Source organism: Lepidochelys kempii, chromosome 19 (genome assembly GCF_965140265.1).
Source record: "Lepidochelys kempii isolate rLepKem1 chromosome 19, rLepKem1.hap2, whole genome shotgun sequence".
NCBI classification, from domain to species: Eukaryota; Metazoa; Chordata; order Testudines; family Cheloniidae; genus Lepidochelys; species Lepidochelys kempii.
Window position 1 is genome coordinate 3,683,769 of NC_133274.1, and position 22,299 is coordinate 3,706,067.

Sequence of the window (22,299 nt, forward strand, 5' to 3'; positions counted from 1 at the left end):
TGGGCTATTCATGCTGTTGGTAGCAGTCTTGTCGCTATGAAGTTGTGCTCTGCACCCTAGTGGATAAATAGAGCAGCTGCTTATTTCAATGACGACCCAAGGAATAGGTGAAACTAAGAGAGACTCACAGTACTATCTGTTACACACAGCAGAAAATGAAATGTGCAGTAACAGAGATTATTTATTAGTTCAGAAAAGCAGCTACGCTCAGCTGTGGATATACGGCTAGATTGTGTCAAGGGTTTCTGGGGATAAATGGATCTTAAGGCCAGAAGACCATTCCAATCATCTCGTCTGGCCACCCACAGAACACAGGTCAGAGAATTTCACCTGGTGATTCCTGCATCCGGCCTACAGCTTCTGGCTGAGCTAGAGTGCGTCTTTTAGAAAGTCATCCAGCTCTTGATTTAAAGATGCCACATGATGGAGAATCCACCAAATGTCCTAGATAAGTTGTTCCAATGACTAATTATCCTCAGGGTTTAAAAAATGCTCCTTTTACAGGTCCCAATGCAGTAAGAAGCTCTGTGTGGCATAGGAGTCCATCAGCGTAATGGCCCTTGCAGGATTGGGCCCATACTTGGTTAGGTGGCCTGGTGTGATCATGAGAGCCTTGGAAATGTTTGGGGTAAATGGTAGGCGATCTTTGGGGCCCCCTAGCCTTACTCACCTTTGGAGCTCTGCAGTCCTCTTTCTGAGCTGCTGCTTGAATTGCAAGCATGGTGACTTTAGAATATCCAGCAAAGCGAGTACAAAGGAGAAAGGACGAGAGACGCTCATGCACTTTCGTAGAATTAAATCTCATTAAGAAAGGGATTTGCAAACTGAAGCAACACACAAATTCTTCTATCGCAACTGGGCTTTTATTAAAACACTTTATTTAATATTTGAAATGCCAACAGAAGGAGAGAAGGTCAAGGTTTTCCTTGGTTCTTTTGGAAATGGCAAAGCCCATCCCGCACATGGGAACACAGGATTTATAGGCTGCATTCAAGAGCCCAGGGAGAGACAAATAAAAATCCTTTGGTCAAGATGAAAAAATATAAAATCAACGTCCTGGGCAGTTTAAATCCCAGGATTCCATCTACACATGGCCTGGGGGTGCTCTCCAGTGCAGTGCCTGGTTTAACGGGGAGATAAACTTCCATTCTTATGACAATGAAAGAGACCTGCCAACAACGACAGACCAAAATTAACTGCAGCTTTGACCCTTTTGAAACAAAAGCTCAGCTGCACCCTGTACAATCACGCTGCTTGATCGGAGAGCGTGCAGTCATTTCACCTCCAGTTCACTAGCTGCCAGGGCAAGGCAGGCTCAGGTCACAAGGGAACTTGTGGCCATCTTGGATCAAGGCCCTAGTGGCATTTTGCTCACACTGCATCATGGAACCACCAGACCATTTGACACAGGGTTGTCCTTGTTGCTCAGCTGAGACCGCAGGACTAGAATAGCAGGGGGTGCTGCAGATCAGGACCAAGATCCACTCATAAAGCTGGTGGGGGGCTTCATTTTAGGGATGAGGTGCATTGGTAGGGGAGCCCAGAGTGGCAGAGCAGGGGAGGGCTGCAGTTCAGGATGGAGGTCTAAGAGAGCTGTGTGAGAGCCCAGATTTGACCAGCAGGGGGTGCTGCTGCTCACAGGAGGGGTAAAGCCGTGGGGTGGCCCAGGACTGGAAAGCTGTACGCCTGGCTCAGGCTTGAGAGAAGCGAGTGCCTCTGCTTTCGTTAGCCTTATACACAAACCTCCTTGGAAACCACCCCCAGAACACGGAATCCAGGAAGAGTTGGTCATCGGGCCACTTTCCCAGCAACGCCAGAGCTTCATTAGTCCTGAAGAGAATGCATTTCGAAGGGGCACCCTCACGCCGGCCCTCTCCCCCGTTGGGACCCAACTCCCCTCACCCGAATCTGTGAATGCAGAGAGCCAGACGCAGCCAAGCAGCAATTATTCTGAACAGCAGGTGCCAGGCAGAGCAAACCCTGCTCCTCCGGGCCCTGCTGAGCTCTGACTGCACCTCTCTAATTTTACGAGGTGTTTGGCTACTTAAACGCCTCGTGCCCACGTCCTGGAAGTAAACGGTTGAAAGGTGTGTGAGGAGCTAGGAAAACCTCTCTCAAATGCCTGGCTTTATTCCCCGCAGCACGCGGCTGTGGGAGGAGGGGTCCTTCACCGCTCACAAAGGCACTGTTCTAAAGCTGCCAGGCCATAAAGGTTGGCCAGCTCCTTGCCCTGCTGTAAGATGATCACCTCCCTGCATTGCTGGCTGGCTCTGGCCAGCTCCAGCAAGACACCCTGCAATGCCGTCAGGAGCTCAAAGTCCACCGAGACCGGGGTAGCTTGACCCAATAACCGCAAGAGGTCGTCTAGCCAATGTGACCGGAGGACCATTTGGGGCAGCCAGGGAAAGAGCGGTACGCAGCTGGCAAAGGCCTGCATCCCCAGGAACCACAGCTCACTGAGGTCTGCCCAGGCTGCCTTGTAGGCTGGTGACACAGCCATGGCCAAGCACTGGCTGGCGGGATCCACCTGGGCCACGTGGGCCTGAGAAAGGAAGCAGATAGCGGCTTCGAAGAAGTCCTTGGCTGGTGGTATTCCGTGGAGAGCTGAAAGAAACGGGAAATGAATTAATTCACTGGGCTGGCCTTGGCACGCTCCCAAGAGTCAGCTTGCTGCAGGGCTTTCTTCAGCAGGTGCACAATAGGTGATAGGGGAGTTCCTTAATCCACGTCTTTCCAGCCCCCCACAAGCGTACCACATGCTCTTGCTCCACAAGGTTTTGGTTTGTTCACTAAACACACCTTTCCGGTAACAGGGCTCCTGACCACAAACTGGGCAGGTCACCCCTGCTGTGCAATCTCCCCCGGTCCCAGTCCCGTCCCATTGACAACAAAAGTGCTCAGCTACGTCGCCAGGATCGCTTCTTACCTGGAGAAACGTTAAGGATCCTGGCTATCATCAAGCCCAGTGTGGTAACGTTGGCTGCTAGAACAAGGCGGTCCCTCTGGGGTAGCAGAGCGGGGAGAGACTTCAGCAGCGCATCCATCAGGGAGGAAAAGCATCTGTCTTGCCTAGAGAAAACCAATGTGTGCTGAGTGGAGCTGGAAGCACCCAGAGGTGCCAGGCTTAACCCCATGGCAGGGAAGCAACACTGTCACAGTGGGAAAGTCCCAATCCTAAACCCTGGAGTCCTGGGCAAACTGGATGCACATTTTACAGCAAAGCTGGAGTGAGCGAGTGGCTGTAATCAGGACCTCAGAGCGTGGTGACAACTCTAGTTCTTCTCTCGGTGATGTCCCAAATGATCACACTCCTGTTACAGAAGGCAATTTCTCTCCATCCTGGCACCACAAACTGCACCTGGGACCCGAAGTGCCATCAGAGCTCTTTCTGCCTCAGCAACGCCCTGATCATTCTGTCAGTGATGTGTAAGGAAGAACTGACTCTGGCTTGGTCCCAGTGGCTGGGTCTGGTCTACAGGGGTAACACGAAACCACGCCTGTTTGTCTCAGCAGAGGTGCCGGACCTGATTCAGACATGCAGGGATTAGAAACCTGAGTAATGAGGCACCCTTCTAAAAAATCCCTTTGGGACCAGATCTGCACTTTGAGGACCCAACTCCTTGCACAGAAGGGCTGGATTCAGTTTTCTCTAATGCAGCTCAAAGCACTGGGCAGTGTCACTCTAGAGCAGCCTAAGGGAAATCCTAGCTCTGCCAACATGCCTCCAGTCTGCCCTGAGAGTGTCTAGGCTGAGAGGGAAGTTCAGTGCCATGGCACATGCAGTTCTGGCCTCTCTTCTGAGCCTGCCAGTGGGGAGCCAATTAGTGACATGCTGGGAACTAGCCTGAAACCCAACAAACTCCTCTCTCCTACCACCTTCTTTATTCTTACTGAAGATCTTAAAACAAGTGCCTTCCTGCAGTTCCGGGTTTGTTACCTGACCAAGTCTGGGGCGGTCACCACAAGGTTAAGGAAAACTCCACAGGTGGTTTGCAAACTGATATCTATGCTGTTTGGAGGAGCAGAGGTCTGGGGGTTAGAGGCCAACAACTCCCACTGGTGCAGGAAATATTGACACAGCAATGCTGGAGCCCCCTCTGAGATAAGGATTTCCCGAGGTTGGTCCTCTGCCGTCAAATGGCACAAGCCAGGTAGCAGAAATCTGCAGAGGGGATGGGATGGGAAATACAGTAAAGGAGATGCAGTTAGCTGGTTGCAGGCTGACATTTCAATCTGTTAAAAACAAAATGAATGCATGGGAGAATGGAACATAGGAATTGTCAGACTGGATCAACCCACAGGCTATCTAGTCCACTGTCCTGTCTCCAATCGGATGCTTCAGAATAACAGGCAAGAAACCTCAGAGCAGGCAGATGTGGGAAATCTGCTCCCAGGAAGGTCTCACCCTAAATCCTAATAGCTAAGATCTGATGCAGGAGATTCTGTAACCCTTCCAGAACTCTTTGCTGCACTAACTGTTGCAACTCTGGCTAGTCTCATTATCGCCATAATCAATCCCTCCCGGAATCTTACAAAGGGAGTTCCAACTACCTCTTGAACAGCAAACGAGAAATCCATATATACCGCTGAACAACAGTCAAGCTGTGAAACACAAGGCTAGAAGCCTGGTGTGTGAGCTGCACTGCCAGCCAGGAGACCAAGGTTCAATTCCCTGTCCTGGCTCCTAGCAATCGCAGACTGGCTGGAAATACTGTCGAGTTTACAGCATTGTGCCAGAACACAGCAGAAGATCCCCATCCCTGTGTGCTAGGTGAGCTCCAAGTGCTAGGATCACACCAGCAGAATTATTCAGCTCAGAAAGAAAAGGTGCTTTGAGGCTACAGTGGCATGTTCTGTACAAACCCTATGATCGAAAGACGGGGGTTAACAAGAGTGAAAAATACAAAATCAGATCGGCCCCCTATACTGCGAACACAGGGACATTTGAAATGAATGGCTGGTAAGTTTAGAACAAAAGGAATGCTACTTCCCACTGAATGCAGTCAACCCGTGGAACTCTATGTTGCAGGAGGGGACGAAATAAAATTTTGTGGCAGGACTCCTAAAAACATATGAATAATGAACTACTGCAGTTCTGCTAAGACAAGAAGTGCCAGCTCTCATGTTACAAGACATTGGCTATTGCCATGAGGCTCAAGAAGGGATTTCTCCAGCCACCTCATGCAAAGTTGCTCAAGTACGTAGATGTATTATGGGTTTTTTCCTTCCTCTGAGACATCAGCTGTGGACTGCTATTGGAAGCAGGATACAGACTTGATGGCCCCACAGTCTGATATGATCTATGTTTCTGTGCCAAGATGTCGGAACAGCATAATTGTGTCTATCCTATGCTTGAGATACTCACCTTAGAGCATCTCTGGGCCACTCGGAGCCCTGAGGGCTGCCTGGTCCAGACAGCTCCGCCGCATGCTGGGACGCGCTCCTGGCTTTGTCCCCCTCTTGGAAAAGTGCCTTTGCATAATGAATGAGGAAAGGCAGGAGGTCGCAGATTTCCTGCTTGAGGGAGGAGGTCTCTTCAGCCAGCCAGGCACTGAGGATTCGAACAGAGGCAAATATGAAAGGATCCTTCAGCTTCTGCTTTCCCACCTGCCCAGGGAACAAACCAGGCATGAGATGACGCAGCAGAGGAGAGCTCTGCGAGCAGAGGCTTTTTCCCATTTCAGCCTCCCCAGTGAGGTGAGGCCAAAGGCAGGAATCCCTGGATGGCCCTTCCCCTCGGTGCTGAGCAATTCGTAAAGGACAGGAAAAGCTGGGCTCTGCACCTCACTGCAGTGAGGTAAACTGATAAACACATTTCTGTTGTGATATACTTCCTTTCAGCTTTAAGTCTTGACACTCCCCCGAAAGCTAAGTGAACGGGGCCACCTTGCCCTTCAGCTACACGGGGAATGAAAATTACACTGGTCCTAGGTCCAGGACTTGCTGTATTCAGTCCTGGACCAGAGCTGAGTCAGCAAGGCTAGGCCAATGCACCAGGGACAGGTTTACAACCTCCTGGGGTTTCTGATGCTAGAAAGCATTGATTCCTGATTCTGGCTGGTCTCTAGATAGCAGCTGCCAAATATCTTTTTTCTTTGCAGGGAACACGGTGTCACCAACATGAGGATAATCACAGTGTTCACGATTCTGAATGTCTCGTGATTGGTCAGATCTGAAAAATCTTTGAGAAGACCAGTACAGATGTTTTTGGAATCAGCGAGAACTATTCCAAGTGTCTGGTGATGGGAACAAGGAGCAGAAAGGAACACTTGGGGAGGGGAGAGTGTCAGTCTGGGGCTATAGCTTTTAAATGACACAGAAGAAAACAAAAACAGAGAGGCCAAAGCAAACTCTCCCTGATTTCCATGGATGCAGGCATAGGCCTATGTGCATTTGGGATCTCCCAAAACCCAGCAACAGAGAGATCTCCCAGTGACTGCTCGCAGAAGGCAGGCATCACACCAAGGAGGGGGGCTATTTCCAGTCATAGCTTTACCTGTCTCAAGTAGTATATTACAGCCCCAAACGCCTCCTCCATTATCCTCACGAGTTGCATTTTCTGCGCCTCCTTCAGCCGTGGTTTCTCTTTCATGCACTCCAGGATCCCCAGCTCAATAAGGGTGTAACAGCCTGTTACTACCTCCTGCTTCCCATCCACGTCTGCTGGGTCCAGCTCCTCCAGGGACAGACGGACCTCCACACAAGCCAGGTTCACCAGCAGGGCCAGGAACTTGCTCCCGGCCCTCTCCGTTGGGATCCATTCTGAGCCACAGGCCTGTGTGAGGCAGGCAGCAAGCTTCAGTGCAGGGTCACGCTGGGACTGGCTCAGTTTGCTGCTCAGGATGCTAACCAGGCCTCTGTAAAGGTTGCAGAGGCACTCAGAAAGTTGTTGGTCCCGGGTGAGCAGCAGCGATGGAGATACAAAGTGAGGCAGAATATCACACAGCTGGAATTTGGTCATGTCTTCAGCCTGGTGGAATTCCTCACTGAGCCTGCTCAGCACAGCCCTAAGATCAGGGGTGGCTCTCTGCCAGCACTTAGTCTCTGCTGTGGCTAGAAGCCCCATGAGCAGCTCAAGGGCGCGGTCACAGCCGTAACTGCGATTCACATAGGCCTGGCACAGAGCTGACACGGTTCCCTGGGACACCAACTCTTTGGGGCCCCTGGGAGTGCCCATGACTGCGCCCAGACACTGGTAAACATCATCAATCATGGAGCTGGTGGACATATCATCTGGATCAGATGGAGAAGCCAGGATGTTGTTAAAGGTCGGGATTTTGTTAAGGATCTGGGAATGGCTGGCTAACTCCGGATCAGTGCAGAAACATGCCAGGAGGGTGAGGCCAAGTGCTCGGAACATGTGCTCTGGACAGCCAGTTGGGGACTCCCTGGAAGCAAGAAGCCGGTTTGGGAACGTGAATCCAACTGCATCAAAGATCCGACGACGGGTTCTGGAGTCAACGTCTCCTGCTCTGACCGCTTTGGTCACCTGCCAGACAAACCAAGGATCAGTGAGGAGCACAAACACATGGACAGAGGCCTTGCTAGAGGGTCTTTACAGGGCTGAGTAGTTCAAAAAGAGGCCAGAGGAACTCATTCATTTATACAGCGAAGTGGACCCCCAGCCATCCAGCTGCCCCCAGATCTGCATAGCAGCCTGGGCACCTGGACAAAAGGTACAGCTGTGAACCTCAGAGTGCTCCGCTAACACCAATTAACTCTCACAACAACCCCATGGAGATGTGTTTTACCCCCATTTTACAAACAGGAAGGCCTAGGTATAGAGATTTGGAGGAAGTTGCCCAAAGTCTCATCGCATGTCAGTGGTAGAACTGGAAACAGAACCCAGGAATCCGTACTTCCCCCTGCACTAACAATTCTCCCTGCAGGGACATCTAACCGATGGTGGCTGTTCCTATGTTTGTTTCTGAAGTGGTTGCACTCTATTGTGCCAGTTGAAAATGGATTCTTACCAAGAGCAGGGCTGCAAACTGCTCACTGTCATGTTTTGCATCTCTGAGCACACTCAGGCACCGCTCCAGCATTGCATTCCTTGTGCTTTCACTGGCCTCGGGAGTAGCTCCTGAATGGGAAGTCATGATGCTAAGTCCACCTGTGAACAAAGAAAGGCAGCGTTTACCAAACCAGCAAGCACTGGGATGCGGTGGGGCTGCCAGTTCCAATGGAGAAATCAGGTATGATGGAGAGATGCTCTAACTGAGAAGAGACAGAGGGGAACGTGACAGAGATGTTTAAGATCATTGAGAACTAATCAGAGCCCCGTCATTACCCTGCCCCGTAATCAGAGAACAAGGATTAAATTAATCACAAGAAAATCTAAAAGAAAAGAAAAACGTTCCTGCCTATGTGCTCAGCCTGTAGAATTCCCCACTGCAGATGGTCAGCATCTCTGGATTTTAAAAGGAGCTGGGTTATTTTATGGCTCATAATAAAATCTGTAGTCATGTAAGCTACTATAAGGGTAATCAAACATCAGGCTTCAGGGCATAAACGGATGAATGTAGGAATCAGGAAGGAATCTGCAGCATGGTAAAGTTGGCCAGGTTTTATGGTTGTTGCTTTGTGCATTTATATTTGAAGTATCAAATATTGATCACTGCCGGATCAATGGACTGATTTGGACTACATGGTCTATTCTTATTTAAATGAAGAGAGAAGAAATTATTAAAAACCATTTCAATCTAAGGGATGCCAACTTTTGCTCATTTAGAGCCATATTTATTTCTAGCTTAAACTTTGGGGTCACGCCTTTCTCAAATGCGTATTCCACACAGGCTGCTGGCAGCTTTCTTTTGTTTGGATAATTACATAGCAGAAAGCTTCCTTAATTATAACTACGTATTCGTGTGGCTGGGCTCAGAATCTGTCATCAGCATTTCCATTACAAACCACAGTTTCAGAGAAGTTTATTACTCCGCTATAAACATTTGTTCCAGGCTCATACATGGTACAGTACATCCAAACCCACACGTGAAAAAAAATTTTAAACCAAATTTGGTTTAAAGTGTTGAGGCTATTTTAAAATTACAGAAGCATTAGACAAATAGAAAACAGGAGTGTGGATATTTTGTAGGCGTGCTTCTACTGCTCAACAACAAACTTTGTGTTTTCACAAGGATATTTTGCAGAGTTGGATTCTTTTGGGCATTTCACATCAAAACAGCCAAATCTGTGACTGTACCCTAGTCACTCTGCATAAAGCTTTTTGAATAGCCATTTGGTATTATGGTGCCACAATATGTAAATACAGCACGTACTAACATGAATGTGTATTTGCATATTACAAATGTGCTTCCTGAGTCATAAATCTGCCTATTAGACTACATGAAAGAGTCCTGAAACTACCTATTAGAGGAAGCCCGACTAAATTAAAACGTGTGGATGGGGAGAATGTGTTAGTTTTAGCAGGTTTCAGAGTAGCAGCCGTGTTAGTCTGTATCCGCGAAAAGAAAAGGAGGACTTGTGGCACCTTAGAGACTAACCAATTTATTTGAGCATAAGCTTTCGCGAGCTACAGCTCACTTCACCGGATGCATACTGTGGGTCTTCTGCAGTTTCCACGGTATGCATCCGATGAAGTGAGCTGTAGCTCGCGAAAGCTCATGCTCAAATAAATTGGTTAGTCTCTAAGGTGCCACAAGTCCTCCTTTTCTAGTTTTAGCAGTTACACGTCCAGAGCTCCTTTTCTTTTGGAACAATGCACATCACTTTATAATCTATTATATAGACAAGGATCCCTTCGTCCACCACCTCTGGGATGGTAGGCAGCCAGCGTTTCACAGCACACAGCAATGCTACAGAACTAGTTCATAGTAGTAGCAGGAGAAGACTCCAGACCAAGGGGGTGAGATTGTGAGAGGTCATAAACCAGTTGCCCGTGTTGAAATTAGACCAGCTCTAAGGATCTTAATAAGCACAAGCGGCCCCAGGCCTCCGCTTCGTGTCCTCCCAGAATGGTGGCGCTCCCAGCAGCACAGAGTCCCCAGCCCCATCCAGCACGGACTCAGAGGGGAAGGCAGTGCCTAGTGACACCCCAACCCCACGTCCTGCAGCCCCGGGATCTGCTGCACCCTGCAAGTTTGGGCATCACGATCCATGGCTTTACGCGTCGCCAAGCGGCGGCGTTTCCCAGGGCCCTGTTAATGGGCTTCTGGGAGTCAGTTGCCCTGTTAAGACGGGGGCATGACCCCCCACAAAAAAACTTTAGGGGTGGGTAAAAACAGTGACCAGGCCTGACTGTGTGGTGAGATGGGCTCCTGTCCCTGGGGGTATCCTGCCTGCCCTCCTCCCCCTGAACACATCCTCCCCCGCCCCCGACGTGCCCTTCAACTCGCCACATACCATGCTCCCCCCCCGGCCATTGCCCCCCATGGAACCCTGGTCGGGCAGCCCCCCCCCCAACCCCAGGCCATTGCCCCCCATGGAACCCTGGTCGGGCAGACCCCCCAGGCCATTGCCCCCCATGGAACCCTGGTCGGGCAGACCCCCCAGGCCATTGCCCCCCATGGAACCCTGGTCGGGCAGACCCCCCAGGCCATTGCCCCCCATGGAACCCTGGTTGGGCAGCCCCCCCAGACCATTGCCCCCCATGGAACCCTGGTCGGGCAGACCCCCCCCCCCGGCCATTGCCCCCCATGGAACCCTGGTCGGGCAGACCCCCCCCCAGACCATTGCCCCCCATGGAACCCTGGTCGGGCAGCCCCCCCTCCGGCCATTGCCCCCCATGGAACCCTGGTCGGGCAGCCCCCCCGCCAGGCCATTGGCCCCCATGGAACCCTGGTCGGGCAGACCCCCCCCAGACCATTGCCCCCCATGGACCCCTGGTCGGGCAGCCCCCCCCCCCCGGCCATTGCCCCCCATGGAACCCTGGTCGGGCAGCCCCCCCCCCGGCCATTGCCCCCCATGGAACCCTGGTCGGGCAGCCCCCCCCCCCGGCCATTGCCCCCCATGGAACCCTGGTCGGGCAGCCCCCCCGCCAGGCCATTGCCCCCCATGGAACCCTGGTCGGGCAGCCCCCCCCACCCCGGCCATTGCCCCCCATGGAACCCTGGTCGGGCAGCCCCCCCCACCCCGGCCATTGCCCCCCATGGAACCCTGGTCGGGCAGACCCCCCCCCGGCCATTGCCCCCCATGGAACCCTGGTCGGGCAGCCCCCCCCACCCCGGCCATTGCCCCCCATGGAACCCTGGTCGGGCAGCCCCCCCCCCGGCCATTGCCCCCCATGGAACCCTGGTCGGGCAGCCCCCCCAGGCCATTGCCCCCCATGGAACCCTGGTCGGGCAGCCCCCCCCCCGGCCATTGCCCCCCATGGAACCCTGGTCGGGCAGCCCCCCCCCCCGGCCATTGCCCCCCATGGAACCCTGGTCGGGCAGCCCCCCCAGGCCATTGCCCCCCATGGAACCCTGGTCGGGCAGCCCCCCCCCCGGCCATTGCCCCCCATGGAACCCTGGTCGGGCAGCCTCCCCCTCCTAGGGGATCTGGTCTCAGAGGGGGCTGACACAGAGGCTTCCTCCACCCCCCGCAAAGTTCCCCTCATTCACAGCTATGAGAGCCTGAACATGCTGCCCTCACGTCAGCCGCCGGCCCCCAGGGTCCTCACCTCACACCCTTCAGCCTCTCCTCCCAGCCAGTCAGCGAGCCGCACGCCCCCGCTCCAGCCAATCGCGTGCCGGATTGTTAGGCAGCGGGTGATGCCGCCGCCGCCATGCCGGAAATGGGCAACGTCCGGCGGCAGGACTTCCTCGCGGCTCTCCGCAGGCCCGATGACCCCGCGAGCCCCTTCCCGACCCGGACGGCTCCTGGGGGCAGACGCGGCCAGGCCCCGCTAGAGACACAGAAACCACCGCTCTCCGGCGCAGCCGCCTCGGTTTCCGCTTCCGGGTGCCTGGGTGGGCGGGGAAGGTGAGGTTGTGTTTCCGGGTCAGAGGTGAACGGGTGCCGCCCCCAGCCTGCCGCTGAGAGAAGCCGAGAGAAGGAGCCTCCGAGCCGGCGCACGCCCAGGGCCGGCTCCTCGGGGACCTCCCCTCACTGCGGGGGCAGACCCGGCCCCGGCCCCATGGAAGCGGGGGAGGAGGCTGCGCGCCCCCCCGGCGAGAGGCGCTGGAGGCCTGAGCCCCCCCTGCCCTGCGGGGAGCGGCGCGGGTGAGGTGGCGGGGGGCGCTCTCGGAGCCCCGCGCGACACCCCCGGGCCCCAGCGAGAGCGCAGCCCCCCCGGTCATGTGCCCGTGGTAGGTACCCGCTTGTTCGGCGAGCCGCGTGCTCGGCGCTGCGCAGAGCCAGTGGCCGGGAGTTCCGCAGGCAGCGGCTGCTGGGCTCCCTCCGCTCCGGCACCGCTGCGCTCCCGCCCCCCGGCCGGCACGGGTGGGGGCTGGGGGCCGTTGGCGCTTGAGCGTGGGGGAAGCCCTGCTGGACCCGGGTTAGCAACCTCCAAGCGGCTCGGGGGCTTCTTGTAATGGGAGCCTCGGCTCCGGAGCCCGAGCCGGGTCTGGGCTGCCTGTGGTGCTCGCCCCGCGTATCTGCTGCCCGTCGTAACGCTGACTTTAAAAAAAAAATAAATAAAAAAATCCGTGTTCTTCAAAATAAAACGGTTAAAGGGATGTGCCGGAGATGGACTCTTTCCAGGGAACAGCAATAGCGTCTCTGTCAACTGATCAGCTCCCCCTGACTCTCATTTGACTCCCCGTTTTTTTCCAGGAAATTACTTTCTCCTGTGCAAAGCCAGTCTGGCTTTTGCACTGGGAAGAATAAGGTATGCTATCTAGAGCTGCATGCAGGGAAGAGGGGGAAAGAGAGCAAACATTTGTTTCCCTTCTCAGTTTGGAGTGGGGCAGGGAAGCAAGTGAGATAATTTCAGGCTTATTTGGAGGAGTGTGCTATTTTATTCAATGTGTGTGTTACTTTATTTTGTACAGCAACTTTAGGATGTGGTGTTCCTAAATTGTATACGATTGCATAATAGAAGGAAAAAAGAAATCAAGAGACATAGTAGTGGAATAAAAACTTTGTCAAGTGAAAGTAGACACTGTAGGTATTTTCATTATTAAACTCAGTGTCTGTGTTTACCAGTGTGACTGCCCAGCCAAAGCTCACCTTATAATGTTTTGTAAAGGGTTTTGTTTTATTTTATGCTCCTCTTTCATCTGTTAAGGATAAGTTGCAGTCTTATGTCTCCCTGAAACATAAAATTTTAAATACGTATGCAAGGCAATATATATGATTACAAGCAAAATATATACTTTAAAAGGTCATCTATTCAGTAGGTTTACTAGGTTGTCTGAGTTGTAAGTTTAAAAAAAAAAAGTCTTGATTACTCAAATTGAATGTCTCATTTCATAGCTGTTAAGGTGCTGATCAAACACAGTTTATCGCTGTGTACACCAACAGACTTCTGCATAGCTGGCAGACCAGACTATGATAAGTCTTCATCGATCTAAAGACGTTTTAAGTAAACATTGTCCTGTGATCCATGCAGAAAGCTACAGCCGCAGACATGGAATTTTTGTTTTTGGGTGTGCTTGTAACACGCAGGACAGAAGTATTGCAAACTTTCTTAGCTTTCTATTGGTTAAATCCTCCCCTCCAACTCCTTTTCCCATTTGTTACCTTGTGAAATTTTCTTGTTGTCATAAACTATGTTGGCATCAACAAGAATTATCTACTGTCCATATTCTTGTCTACTGCTGTTGGCCAAAATTCTCTCCCTAATTCTATGGAAATTTCCTTAAGAATAAACTGATACTCAACTCTAATAATAATAATGATAATACTGCTGAATCTCATCTGAGGAACTTGAGGTGGCTTACAGACATAAACTATGTAAGCATCACAGTGCCCACATTCTGCCTTGTAAGGTTGCTATTTGATTTTATATTTTAGATGGTTAACTTTTTGTGTCATTCACATTTCTGAGCAATACATCTGATAGCTCCTTCCACTGACTGGGCTTTGGTAACATATGATGTTATGAAAGGACTTGAGTGACAGATCTCTTCAGAGCTAGTTAATGTTACATCTGGACTCTTATTCTCAGTCTGAGAATGCGACTAGTCAGGGATTGGAAGGAAAACTGATTAAACTCCAGTTATAACTTATTTTTTGTTTTTGATGCTGCCCTCAATCTTGGCACAGGTGAGACCTGGAAATTCAAAAAGATTGAACTTCTGATTTGACCATTAGTGCCATCATCAGTGTCCTTAGAAGCAAAATTGGCTTTTAATTGGTTGTTTTGTCAATGCTGCTGAACCTTTGTCTTTGTTTCTGGCTGGTACCAGCCTGCACAAATAGCCAAGTGAGGACATTTTCTGCTGCCTGCCTAGCAGATGTGCTGGGCTTATTGGTGTTTGTCTTATCCAAGCAGCACTGGCTGGTTGTCAGCTGAGTGTTGTAGATTTGAAAGGGAAGTTTCCAGAGTGCGCACACAGAATCAAATGGATTATAATGATGCTATTGGGGATTTTGTTTTTTATGCTTCAAAGATGCAAGTGGTGGTGTCTAAAGGAATTGTGAAGGAAAAACAAATATCCTGACTTACTGCAGTACAAACACAGGAAATGATGAAGATCTTTTCTGCTACTGTTGGTTTAATTTCAAATCTCTCATAATACTGGTAATTAGTTCTCTGTTGTTGGTCTGAGTCATGATAGATCAGATTGAACGCTCCTTTCCCCCCCCCCAATTTCTTCAGTCCTTTCACCTTGTCAGCTTCATGAAGAACCACCTATAAATTGTTTGCTGCATGATTTCTCTTTCTTGTGTGTTTATAGAGCCCTGGTTCTGCCTACGAAGGCCATGGAGAAGAGGTTGGAAGCCAAGTTCAGCATTAGCTTCTGGATTTTATCAGGACGTTGCCTGGGAAGTTTTCACCTGTTCTACATGTGTGCCTGCCTCTGTGCCCTTTCTTCATCTACAGGTGACTATTCAGTTCTCTCTCTCAGCTATTTCTGTGCTTTAGTCTAGATTTAGCCCCTTGATTCATTTTAAATGTTTGAAGGGTGGGGTGTGTGAAATCTGTTAATTACCAGGCAGGCATCCTAGCTAGTGAAATAGCCAAAACAAAACCCAACCCACACGTAAGTACCTGTGAGGAAGGGGGGTTAACCACGTGTCTCCATAGCAAAGTATGCCTCTAAGCTGTTAGAAAGATAGGCTGACCAACACATTTTGTAGTAAAATGGTGATTTTACTACCCCTTTCTACAGCACTACTTTACTCCTCTAAGGGCTTGTCTGCAGTTAAAACACTACAGCAAAACAGCTGATCCACTGCAGGTGTGCCAATGCAGAACTTCAGTGTAGACGCTACCTATACCGACTGGAAGGGTTCTCCCTTTTGGCGTAGGTAATCCACCTCCCCAGAATGTGGTAGCCAGGTTGACAGGAAGAATTCTTCCATTGACTAGCACTGTCTACATGGGGACTTATCTCAGTTTAACAGCACTGTTCAGTGGGGTGGATTTCTCACTCTCCTCACCCTCATAGTTAAGAGGACCTAATTTTCTAGTGTAGACCTGGCCTAAGATGACAGTGCTACTGACCTGATAATCTTTTAAATAATCTGTAGCTCCCAGGCTACTAACAAAATTCTCCTTCAACCTGAAAAAAGAATTATGTTCTCCACCTAGCTCATATTCAGATGCGTCTGTCTTGCCTGGAGACAGTTTCCAGAGAGAGTCTTCTCAGAGTGAAGGATCTTTTCCAAAAGAGAGGATAAATGATACTGTGCAGAATCCCTTCATTTGACTCTGGGTTGAAAGCCAAAAAAGTTGGTTAACCTTGTAATGTTTAAAATCTCCACAAAGACAGTGAATCAGTTCAGTGATCTGAATTTACTTATAGAATCAAAGCAATGTAAGGTTGGAAGGGACCTCCAGAGGGCATCCGATCCCACCCCCTGTATTAAGGCAGGACCCTTTTATCATTTTGGTTTTTCTCCTGTGGACTCTCTTCAGTTTGTCCACATCTTTCCTAAAGCGTGGCACCCGATATTGGACACAGTACTCCAGCAGAGGTCCCATCATGTGCCAAGTAGAACAGGACAGTTACCTTCTTTGTCCTACATATAAAACTACTGATCATACATCCCAGAATTATATTAGCTTTTTTTGCAACTGCATCATATTGTTGGCTCATGTTCAATTTGTGAACCACGAAAACCCCAAGAACCTTTTCTGCAGCTCTGTCACCTGGCCAGTTATTCCTATTTTGTAGTTTTGCATTTGATTTTTTTCCCTCCTAAGTGAAGTATTTTGCACTTAACTTTTATTTAATTTCATTTTGTTGATTTCAGACCAGTTTCTAATTTGTCAAGGTCATTTTGAATACTAATCCTGTCCTCCAAAGTACTTGCAGTCCCTCCCAGCTTGGTGTCATCTGTGAATTTTATAGACATACTCTCCATTCCATTATCCAAGTCATTAATAAAAATATTGAACAGTACCTGACCTAGGACTGATCCCTGGGGGACCCCATTAGATACACCCTCCCAGTTTGATAGTAAGCCATTGATAACTACTCTTTGAGTATGGTATTTCAATCAGTTGTGCACTAATCTTATAGCAATTTTATCTAGATCATGTTTCACTATTCTGCCTATGAGAACGTCATGTGGGACTTTGTCAAAAACCTTGCTGAAATCAAGATACATCATGTCTACAGTTTATGACCTGTGAGCTAAGCCAGTAATCCTGTCAAAGAAGGAAATTAGGTTGGTTTGACAATACCATGCTGGCTATTCCTTATAACCCTATTATCCTTTAGATGTTTACAAATTGATTGTTTGTTAGTTTGTTCTAATATTTTTCTAGCTGTGGTTAAAAAGTTTTTGTTCTTATTTCCTGTTCAGACTTCAGCCTCCCAAAACCCTGGAAATGAAAACTAAATTAGTTACTTGTGCAGGATTTTTCATTTGATGGGGTTTTTTGTTTGTGTTTAAGATTTATCTTTGAGATTTCCAGATCGAAGCATTTTGTTGCATTTCAGGCCTTGTCTTCACTAGGAATAAGTGTGTTCTTACCACGTTAACTAACATGAGGTGAAATTCAAGTGATAACAAGACAGCTTTTACATGTGTTGTCAGGTCCGGGTCAATGATAGGCTCCCTTTTTGTTTACCTCTTCCTGCTAATATGTAAAAACGACAGATTGAGTTGTCTCACTAGGATCTTCCCATTTGTTAGTTGCCACATAATAAGTAAACTTTTTTCCCTGTGTGAGTGTACCCTCAGGCTGCCATTGTCTGTTACTTTCACTGTGTCTACCTTGATATTTGCCAAATGGTAGGTTTGATTAAGCTGATGAGCCGTAAGTGTCATTAATCTCATGGTCAGAGAACTGAAAGATGTGTTAAATCCCTGCTTTTTAGCTGAGAATTCTAATCTCTCTGTATTTTGTTGGCTTTTATCAGATCACTTGCTTGATTCCTGTAGACTGGTTTTCCTGTTAGGAGTTTCCTGTTTTTAATAAAGTTTCAAAACCCAAAGCTGTTGATTCTGTATTGCTCTAACTGAGCTTCGGGTACAGCATAGCGACATTTAAGGAGTAAATAAGGGTGTCTCTGTATGGGACAGTTTTACCAGTATAAGCTAAGGTGTGAATTTAAACTGACAGTTCTACCAATGTAACACTGCCTGCTATGACACACTTTCTGAGGAACAAAAATGCATTTTTGTTTTTATTTAATTTACACACTTTGGAAGGGGTTTAAGCTAAATCAAACAAACCCACGTTCATCCCCGAATGAGTGTTCACCCAATGAGTTATTGGTATAGCTATACTGGTGTAACTGGCAAACTGTTTCCGTATAGGCAAGCTCTAAATCATTAATCTGAACTTCAGCGTAAGAAGATAAATCTGAGTGTGTTGATTATCTAAATACCCTCACAGACTTAGTGGCAATAGGCCCAAAAAAAAAAAAGTCTAAAAGATTTAACTATCTGGTATTTTAATAATACATTGGTACCTAAAACAATTAAGAAATTTTTATTGCAGGGCTTGGTAACTTTAGCAGAAATCTACTAACTGTGGCCCCAGTTCTGCACAGTACTTAAACACATGCTTAGCTTTTAAGTACATGTATCTGTGCTTTGCTGAATTGGGTCCTGGAGGACTAAAACCACCAGCTAGATATGAAAGATGAAGTTGGGGGCTCCACCAGCAAGGTCCAAGGGCAATGGCCTGGTGAGAAGGCCAGTTTTGTTGCCCATCTTAGCTACTGGGGACGCAGAGCGTCCTTGGATTTTTAGTAGGCTGCCGTCTCTGGAGCCTGCTTGTGGGACTCCATCTTTTAAATCCAGCCTTTAGCTATTTGGGGTGTGATAAATGTGACTCCTCTCCCTATTCTATCAGCTGGATCAGGGAAAATAAATTTCTGTCTCTTCTCCCCCACTGCACCTCCCTAATCCCAGAGCTTTCTGCCTGTTTGAGGTGAGGGGAAGTCTTCACTCCTCTACCCTACCCTTTAGCCTCTTATTTTTTGTGTATTATCCTCCTCATTAAATAATCCAATGCCTCCTTCTTTCGCGAGTCACAGCTCTTCCTAGCAGCAGTATGAAATGGATATGGTTCTTGATAATTTCACACTAAGGCTGACTGACCAGTCTTATTAATTTTACTCTATTGCTGCTTGGCAAAGCTCTGAGCAGCAGCAGAGGTACTGAAGCTGTCTGCCTGCAGACTCAGGAGGGCAGCCATGGCTAACATTTGGAAGTTTGTTTATAACCATAAGCACTAGATTTTTATTTTTATTATTTTTAATGAATGAAAGCTTAAATTTTGAATAAATTAATCCTCGTTCATCAGGGAGAACTTCCCATTCTCCACTAGCGTATAGGTAATCAAATGCTTTCCAGCTCCATTTTATTGCAATTAAAAAAGCAACAAACTCATTGTTAAGAAATGATTCACCAGTTGCAACATGTAATTATTGAGTAAGGTGCTTTTTGTGGTGCCACATTAGCTAGCTGTAGTTGTGCAGTTACAGCAAGGTGTGAGAGGTGGGTTTTGGTTGACATCAGGATAACCTGGACGGTTTCCCTCCGGGCTTAACTTTGTGCATGTGCAGCAGATTGGTTCCAATTAACATTATTGTATCCCAAGAACATTTGAATTAAATGTCCAGCAAGCAAAAGTAAATCTTACACTAGTTCTGCTTGCCCTGTTCACGCACTACTCCAAACCACTGCACGTTAGGACTTGATTGACATTCCCTATTCAAGAGAAGCCAGGATTGGAGTAGAGGCGGGTGCTGTGGCTCATGACTATAGTGCAGCTGCAGTTGTGTGTTGTTACTTGACTGGAGTAGCAGAAAATGCTGTAGGTCAGGTTTCAGAGTTATTTCAGGGCTGTGTGAGTAGAATCTCGGGAAACTCTATCCATGGTATTGCTGGTTAAACCAGTGCTATTAGTTGGTTGCTGATTTATTTACTTTGACAGTAATCTGATTGCATTCAGATTGACTGTTCCTTTAGGGGATTCCAAATGAGGTCTCGAACAAAGAAATGGCTAGGGTCCAAGTATTCCCAAACAGGAGAGAGACTGTCAACTGACAGGTTTCAGAGGAGCAGCCGTGTTAGTCTGTATCCGCAAAAAGAAAAGGAGGACTTGTGGCACCTTAGAGACTAACCAATTTATTTGAGCATAAGCTTTCGTGAGCTACAACTCACTTAATCGGATGCATTCAACTGAGTTCACTAATGTCAACAATTAAAGCACAGAGGGTACACTTCTAACTTGTGGCCTTGAAGTTCCATGCAAATGCTGCATATTCATAGACCTACAGAATTTTGTGCTGTGTGCAAAGATGTAATGTAAGCAGTGCAAAGTAACTCATTGTTCCAAGAGGTTGAGTTTTGTTAAACTACTGTTTAAGTAGTTTAACAAAAGAGTTCTGTGGTCAGGGCTCAAACACTGCTAGAGATAATCTAAAATCTGAGACTGTCCCTTTGGCTAGCAAAATACACACTTTGCAGTTCTGTAGTGTGTCTTTCATTGCACTATTTCAGAGTAATTAATTGATGGGCTATTTGAGGCAGCAGCAGCTGTGACTTGCCCAAAGCCAGTGGCAGAGTCAGCATTAGAATCCAGGACTCCTGATTCCCAGTCCTCTGTTCTGACCACTAAACCATACTGCTGCAGATACACATATGAATGTTGTTCTACAATGTACTACGATTTTAGACTGCCAATTAAAACTCTTCATGTACCACACCGTGAAATTTCTTCTGTTTTTTGTTTCTGTATTTCCTGCTCGGCTGGATATAGTCTCCATGACTTCCCTCTGAGGAGAAATTGGAAAGATTGGGACTGTTCAGAGAGAGGCAGGAAAAAATGAGGTATAGCAAATAATGAATGGCATAGAGCAGATACACAGGGCAAACAGAAGCACCCATTTATATAATACAAGAACTAGGGGGCATCTAATGAATTTGGAAGGCAACACATTTAAAAACAGAAACAAAGGAATATTTGTTCACATAGCACATAGGCAGTTTATGGACTTCGCCTCCATATGATCTTGCTGAGACCAAGAGCTCAATAGGACCAAGAAAGGATTAGACAGCGTATATGGATAAGAAAATTCACAGGCTAAAAAGCACTTACTGGCAGGGGTCAGGAGGAAACTTCTCTAAGGGAAGGCTATTTTATGGGCTTTCTTGCACTTTTCTGTGAAGCACCCAGTCTAGCTGGAGGCAGGCGGGGCCAAGGAACACACATGTTATGTTTTTCGCTCTCAGTTAAAACCCAGGTAAGAGCCCAGTTTAGCCTGACTCCATCCACCGTCCACACAGAAACCACTAACTTGGGTTTGCAGGTACGTTAAGCCCCTCTCAGCTGGGGAGGAGCGGGACTAGAGCCTGAGCTTCACTTTAATTGAGGCTGGAACCTGCCCATTTTGCAGTGAGCACGCAGGCCAAGTCACTCAAGTGCTGGTAGTCCTCCAGTGCCCCTTCCACAATTCCCCTGAAGGTCAAACACATTCTCCCACAGTTGACTTGGGAAGAGTCTTAGCGAGTCTCAGCACAAAGGACCCTGGGACATGCCTCCAGACACCACAGCAAGTGCAGAAACAGTGAGGACACAGTGACATGTGTAGGGTTGTGCTGGGGAAACACTTGTACCTGGGCTAGGCTAATGTGGATGCCAGTCACTTAAGTTAACTGCAGTGAGCACGTACCCACAGAGACCGCGAGAGCCCCTGCTGCGAGCACGACAGTCTTTCTCCCAGCCAGAGATGGGGTTAGCTGGGCTGAGGGGGATTTACAAATCTGTCAAGGAAAGATTAAGGTGTAAGGAAGACACTGGTGTATTGGCCTTTTATTGTTTTTTACCCTTTGCTCTACAAGCTTTGTACCTTTGGTGCAAGGAATAAATAAAGCTTTGTTTTAAAGGCACTGTTTTTGAATCATTTTAATCAACAGGTCCCTGGAGTGAAAGGGCTGACAGATACCAAATGCAGTTGGGCAGGTGGCATAACACAGTTAGGAAGCTGGGGCTGTTGCCCAGAGACCCAGTCCCAGAGTGGGTGGACTGCATGGGTCTGCCAGAGTGAGGTGCAGGAAGTCTTAGCCTGTCACCTAAGAGGTGCACTTGAGAGGGGCTAAAAGTGATCAAAGGCACAGTTCATCTTGTAACCTTGACAGATGTAATTTCTTATGCTGAGGCTATAAATCAACCTCCAACTGTTGGGGGTTAGGAGGAAAGCTGCAGGGTTTCTTCTCTCTTTCTCTGAAGCAGCTAGTGCTGGCTACTGTCAGAGATAAGATACTGGGCAGATGCACACACAGGTCTGATCCAGTCTGGCACTTCCTATGTTCCAGTATTCCTCTACTGCTGCCCAGTCTTGCATGGCAATCAGCATAAGGAAACTGCCAGGAGAGCATTACCAGGAACAGTTTTGCCTGAAAACAGCTGGGTAATGCAAACAACATTTCCTGTCCTTTCTTCTGCTTTCCAAAATTTGGCAGTAATGTTACATCACCTGCTGAGTGATGCTATAATGAGGCTTTACTCATTTACACAACAAAATGATCATAGAACTCTGTCAATATCAAACTCCAATAACGGTACAAAACTTGCTATGCCACCATTTAAATTGGCTATGTGGGTTTAATAATATGTGCAAGAGACTCTGTCTGAAGAAATCACTGAGATCTTTTTAAATGAACCGTAAAAGCTGGCTATTAGCCCTCTTCATTCAAGACCAATGTTGTCTGTTTTAAGTGCATTTCAGGAAAAGCTTTATTGTAGTTACCATAAAAAACCCTAAAATTCCATTTTCAGTAGAA

General features: G+C 48.2%; 2 protein-coding genes across 4 annotated transcripts in view; one reads left to right on the forward strand and one right to left on the reverse strand.

The window, feature by feature from the left end:
- Window positions 1-861: 861 nt before the first annotated feature.
- Window positions 862-12,351, reverse strand: NCDN (neurochondrin). 2 transcript variants are annotated; one of them, XM_073317785.1, is made up of 7 exons: window positions 12,257-12,351; window positions 7,974-8,113; window positions 6,497-7,489; window positions 5,366-5,607; window positions 3,938-4,162; window positions 2,927-3,069; window positions 862-2,604 (listed from the first exon to the last, which is right to left on the reverse strand). In XM_073317785.1, the coding sequence occupies exons 2-7, from the start codon at window positions 8,097-8,099 to the stop codon at window positions 2,168-2,170; spliced, it is 2,166 nt and encodes a 721-aa protein (XP_073173886.1). In that variant the 5' UTR covers window positions 8,100-8,113; window positions 12,257-12,351; the 3' UTR covers window positions 862-2,167. The 2 variants fall into 2 exon arrangements, with proteins under 2 accessions (XP_073173886.1, XP_073173885.1); XM_073317784.1 differs by lacking the exon at window positions 12,257-12,351 and adding an exon at window positions 11,621-11,925.
- Window positions 11,948-22,299, forward strand: part of KIAA0319L (KIAA0319 like) — a 52,917-nt gene continuing 42,565 nt past the window's right edge. For both annotated transcript variants that reach the window (XM_073317781.1, XM_073317783.1), the window contains exons 1-2: window positions 11,948-12,248; window positions 14,784-14,929. In XM_073317781.1, the coding sequence (XP_073173882.1) occupies window positions 14,809-14,929 (121 nt within the window). In that variant the 5' untranslated portion in view covers window positions 11,948-12,248; window positions 14,784-14,808. The remainder of the gene's footprint in view (window positions 12,249-14,783; window positions 14,930-22,299) is intronic.